The sequence below is a fragment of the Mus pahari genome, chromosome 6, assembly GCF_900095145.1.
Source record: "Mus pahari chromosome 6, PAHARI_EIJ_v1.1, whole genome shotgun sequence".
In the NCBI taxonomy this organism is placed as follows: domain Eukaryota; kingdom Metazoa; phylum Chordata; class Mammalia; order Rodentia; family Muridae; genus Mus; species Mus pahari.
Window position 1 is genome coordinate 60,311,184 of NC_034595.1, and position 5,884 is coordinate 60,317,067.

General features: G+C 40.2%; 1 protein-coding gene across 2 annotated transcripts in view; it reads right to left on the reverse strand.

Moving 5' to 3' along the window:
* Nucleotides 1-5,884, reverse strand: part of C6H1orf185 (chromosome 6 C1orf185 homolog) — a 23,796-nt gene that overhangs the window by 5,498 nt on the left and 12,414 nt on the right. For both annotated transcript variants that reach the window (XM_021201006.1, XM_021201007.1), the window contains exon 4: nucleotides 3,535-3,568. In XM_021201006.1, coding sequence (XP_021056665.1) covers nucleotides 3,535-3,568 — 34 coding nt within the window. The remainder of the gene's footprint in view (nucleotides 1-3,534; nucleotides 3,569-5,884) is intronic.

Here is a 5,884-nt window from a genome sequence, read left to right on the forward strand (position 1 = left end):
ACTATGTTCATAGCAGCCTTATTTATTATAGCCAGAAGCTGGAAAGAACCCAGATGTCCCTCAACAGGGGAATGGATACAGAATATGTAGTAACATTTACACAATGGGGTACTACACAGCTATTAAAAACAATGAAATTTTGAAATTCTTAGACAAATGGATGTATCTGGAGGATATCATCTTGAATGAGGTAACCCAATCACAAAAGAATACACATGATATGCACTCACTGATAATTGAGTATTAGCCCAGAAGCTCAGAATCTTCTTTAGAAGAGGGAACACAACACCCATGGAAAGAGTTACAGAGACAAAGTTCAGAGCAGAGCCTGAAGGAACAACCATCCACAGACTGCCCCAGTTGGGGATCCATCCCATAAACAACCACCAAACCCAGACACTAGGCAAATGCCACTGGTAGCCTGCTGACAGGGACCTGATATAGCTGTCTCCTGGGAGGCTCTGCCAGTACTTGGCAAATATAGATATGGATTCTCATAATCATTCATTGGATGGACCACAAGGTCCCCAATGAAGGAGCTAGAGAAAGTACCCAGGGAGCTGAAGGGGTCTGAAGCTCCATAGGAGGAACATCAATATGAACTGACCAGTACCCCCAGAGCTCCTTGGAACTATACCTTTAAACAAAGAAAACACATGGTGGAACTTGTGACTCTAGCTATATATGTAGCAGAGTATGTGGTAGTTCAATGGGAGGAGAGGCCCTTGGTCCTGTGAAGGCTCTATGCCCCAGTATAAGGGAATGCCAGGACCATGAATGGGAGTGGGTGGGTTGGGGAGCAGGGCGAGGGCAGGTATAGGGGATTTTCGGAGGGGAAACTAGGAAATGGGATAACATTTGAAATATAAATAAGGAAAATATCTAATTAAAAAATTAAAAAAAGAAAAGAAAAGAAAGAAACTATAGGAAACCACAACCAATCAAAACACAGTTGTGGAGTTCAGTCCCTGTCAATACATCTACAAAACACTCCCACACCTAAGGCTCTGGGAAGAGAGGGCAAAGATTGTAAGAGCCAGAGGAAATGTAATTATGATTTTAAAAGTTTCCTTGGGACTGGAGAAAAGGCTCAGCAGTTAAGAGCACACATTACTCTTGTGAAGGGCTTGCTTTTTTTTTTTTTTTTTTTTTTTTTTGGTTTTTCAAGACAGGATTTCTCTGTGCAGCCCTGGCTGTCTTTCTTGGAACTCTGTAGACCAGGCTGACCTCGAACTCAGAAATCTGCCTGCCTCTGCCTCCCGAGTGCTGGGATTAAAGGCGTGCACCACCATGCCCGGCGGTAAAAATTTTCTTAATGATTTATAGTTGAATATTATTTTTTGAGAAAAAATGAGCAAGATCCTAAAAAATCATTTTGCCCCAAAGTGAGTGGTGAGATCCCATGTATGGGGTAGCCTTCTGCCAATAACAATAGGAGGCATTTTTTTCTTTGAAACTGTATTTATCTATTTATTTATTTTGAGACAGAGTCTCTCTACATAGCTATGGCTGTCCTGGAACTCACTATGTAGACCAGGCTGGCCTTGAACTGATAAAGATCCTCCTGCCTTTACCTCCCAAGTGCTAAGATTAAAGACATGAGCCATTAGTGCATGACATATTTTGTCCTCTTAAAGTTATTTTGATATTTTTATAATAAATGTTTAAGATACATACAAAGACATACAAAATTTCACATTTGCTGCTAGATAATGTTGGCACATGACTTTAATTCCAGCAATAGGGAAACAGAAACCAGAAACAGGTGGATCTTTGAGTTCAAGGTCAGCCTGGTCTACNAAGTGAGTTCCAGGACAGACAGTGCTACACAGAGAAACCCTGTCTCGAAAAAACAAAAAACAAAAAACAAAACAAAACAAAAAGTTCTTGGACTACTATAGAAAACCACAACCAATCAAAATACAGAGTCGTGTACGCACTCCCAATAGGTTCAGGTTCAGGGAACGATGCTGAAGAGAAGAGAGGATGAAAAGAGGGAAAGACTAGACAATCAGGGAGTTTGCTATGAAATTGTGTCTGAAACTACACCCATAATGTCTCACCAACATGACTGCCCAACTATAAGCTGAACAGGGGTGGCACCAATGCACATGCCAAAGTACTCAGGTCTAAGTCCATAAGGCCTCAGCCCTACACTGAGAACTACAAGAAAACGGGGGAATCTGGGAATAGGTGCAGTGGCCTCCAGGGATGGGCACACCAATTAATTATCCAGTACTAAATGGTCAACCCCAGAAAGCATACAAACAAGTAATGTATGGACCGAACAGGCTGTATTTAGCAATATTCACCTATAAATATATACATATTATTTATGTTCTTTGAGACTGAGTCTCTCTACATACTATGGCTGTCCTGGAACTCACTATATAGACCAGGATGGCCTTGCACTGACAGATCCTCTTACTTCTGCCTCCTTGGGATTAAAGGTGTGTGACACCATAACTAGCTTTGAAATTTTTAAAACAGATTTATTTTTCTTTTCTGTGTGTGACTGGTGTTCTCGGAGGACGGAAGAGGGTGAAGGGTGTCCTGGGGCTGGAGTTACAGAGTTGTGAGCCACCATGGAGGTGCTGAGAATCAAACCATGGTCTTCTAAAAAGAGCATTCAGTGCCCTTAACTGCTAAGCCATCTCTCCAGCATCAGCAAGCGTTTCTCTAGACTCTACAGAACACTTCATCATGCTTCCAGATCTCAGTTGCTAGCCCAACAATTCTTCAGGGTAGTTACTCTTGGTACCACTTCACAAATGAGCAGATAGAGACAGAGAAACCACCCATCATCAATCAGACACGAGGCTGATTTCAACCTACGTATTAAGACTCGTGCTTTTCATATTATTTAGGTCAGTGTTGGTACATGCTGCAGTCCCTATACTTGGAAGGACAAGGCAGAACAGTTTGAGGCCATCAGTCCAGCTTAGCCCAGCTAGAGTTAAGTAGTAGAAAATCTGTCTTAAAACAAAGCAAACCCAAAATGAAAAGCAAAATAACGACCAAGTAAAACCCACCAAACCCCAAACTTTAAGTTTTAGAAAAGATCACATTTCCTAAATAACGTTTTACAATACTTCACATGTTAACTTTTATATTTTATACATTAAATTCAAAATTGTTCAAAATGTATTTTATAATCATTTCTAAAATTATGTAGGATGAGTTTTGAGATATGGAGACATGGAATAAACAGCTAAACGGCTACAAAAATCTTAAAATTCTGATTTTTGTCTCATACCCTGACTCAGTCCAGCCTTTGGGCATTAATACATGGTCACCATTATGTTACCTTTGAATTCAAATACGAAAAAGAATGAATCTCACACTCTAAGATGGGATATTACAATTTTTTTCTTTAAAAAGATATGCCAAATCACAAAGCATTGATAATTTCTTTTGATTTTTCATGGGACATTAAATAAATAACATTTAGGATAGCCTGTTGATTCTTTAAGGTTTAAGATAATATTTGCTACACAGTAAGACTTCTAACAATTTATTGGAAACAAAAAGTACCTTCTTTTTCTGCTTCCTTTTCTCTTCTCTCCACCTACATAAAAATCATTTGCATTTTTTAAAATGAGGGAAATTTGTATATTTGTATCTCTACAATTCATTTACTCTCTATATATTTTAGTAAGAAATGTTAAGTTTTTGAAGAAATTTTTTTCCCACAAGATGTTTTGCTTTGCTAAAATATATTAACCAAAAAAACTAATTATCATGTGAAAATTTGAGGGCTAAAGAGATGACCTTGTGGCTAAGCATACATATGTTATTCCTTGTCGACTCCTACGATGCTGATCCACTCTGTGAGGCTGCATCGTCCACTCATGAGGGTGAAGCTCTGCTTAGAGCTTCACCTCCTAAAGTTTCTGCCCTGTGGGTGCTGCCCCAGAGGCAGCCTTCCATACCATGAGCCTTCCACAGACAAGCCACATATAAGTGTTGGCAGCAACTGAACTGCATCTCCATTAAGCTATTATGTGCAAAACAAAGGGTGCTGAAAAGAAAAACTTTCAAAAAGAAGGTAGATACATTCTTTGTGGTCTATTGTTAGGATGAATTCTGACACAATGAGAAGACCAAACCTGATGATAATAGGTATAGACTAGAAGGAAGATTTTCAAAGTACAGGGCCAGTAAATATCCTCAACAAAATTATTTAGAAAACTTCCCCAACCTAAAGAAAGAGATGCCCATGAACATACAAGAAGCCTACAGAACTCCAAATAGTTTGGACCAGAAAAGAAATTCCTCCAGTCACATAATAATCAAAACACCTCATGCACAAAACAAAGAATATTAAAAGCAGTAAGGGAAAAAGGTCAAGTAACACATAAAGGCAGACCTATCAGAATTACACCTGACTTCTCCCCAGAAACTATGAAAGCCAGAAGATACTGGGCAGATGTCATTCAGATCCTAAGAGAACACAAATGCCAGCCCAGGCTACTATACTCAGCAAAACTCTCAATTACCATAGATGGAGAAACTAAGGCATTCCATGACAAAACCAAATTCACACAATATCTTTCCACAAATCCAGCCTTTCAAAGGATAATAAAGGGAAAACTTCAACACAAAGAGGGAAACTAAGCTCAAGAAAAAAAGCAAGAAAGTAATCTTTCAACAAACCTAAAGAAGATAGCCACATGAACAGAATTCCAACTCTAGCAACAAAAATAACAGGAAGCAACAATGACTTTTCCTTAATCTCTCTTAATATCAANGGACTCAATTCCCCAATAAAAAGCCATAGACTAACAGATTGGTTACATAAACAGAACCCAACTTTTTCCTGCATACAGGAAACCCACCTCAGGGACAAACACAGACACTCACTTGGAGTAAAAGGCTGGAAAACAATCTTACAAGCAAATGGTCCCAAGAAACAAGCTGGATTAGCCATTCTAATATCAAATAAAATCAATTTTTTTTTTTTTTTACGTTTGGGAAAATATTTTAATGATCCTTTCTGAAACCTCTTCTGGCCCATTCAGGAGGACCCAAGGTCACATTAATCCCTGGTTAGGTTCCTGTCCATTGACACTGAGTCCATGCCCAACAGGTTCAGTGCAAAGTGCACGCAGATGCTGCTAGTGGGATGGTAGGGTGGAGGATCGTTGTCCATAGCTTCTCGCACATGGCTCTCCAGTACCCTAGGATCAACTCCAACACGCCAGCGCTGTCGGGAGCGCTGCTGAGCTCGGTGTCCCTGTTTACACACGACACCCTCACAGTAACCCAGAAACGATTGTACTCCACTGTGGTTGGAGGTCCTGCCCTCAAAGTGTATGATCTCTCCATGGCCGCAGTAAACACCCACGGGGGCCCCGCAAAACTGTGCCTTAGGGGACCGCAACATGAACAGGAACAGGTCCCCAGGCTGAGGATCCTAGTTTTCTAACTCCACCTCCTGGAAGTTCTGACCCATGAGGGCCTCAGAGAAGAAGAACTGAATGGTACTGGATGCCCCTACCAGGGTCTGGGTTGAGACGAGGGACTGGCATGTGAAGCTCATCTTGCAGTGACCACCCCACTCATTTGTGAGACGTTTGTCTCATAAAATCAACTTTCAACCTAAAGTTCTCAAAAATGACAAGGAGGGACACTTCTTACTCATCAAAGGTAAAATTTACCAAAATGAACTCTCAATCCTGAACATCTATGCTCCAAANGCAAGGGCATCCACATTCATTAAAGAAACTTTGATAAAACTCAAAGCACACATTACACCTCACACAATAATAGTGGGAGACTTCAACACCCCACTCTCATCAATGGATAGATCCTGGAAAAACAAACTAAACAGAGACACAGTGAAACTTACAGAAGTTATGAAACAAATGGATTTAACAGATAT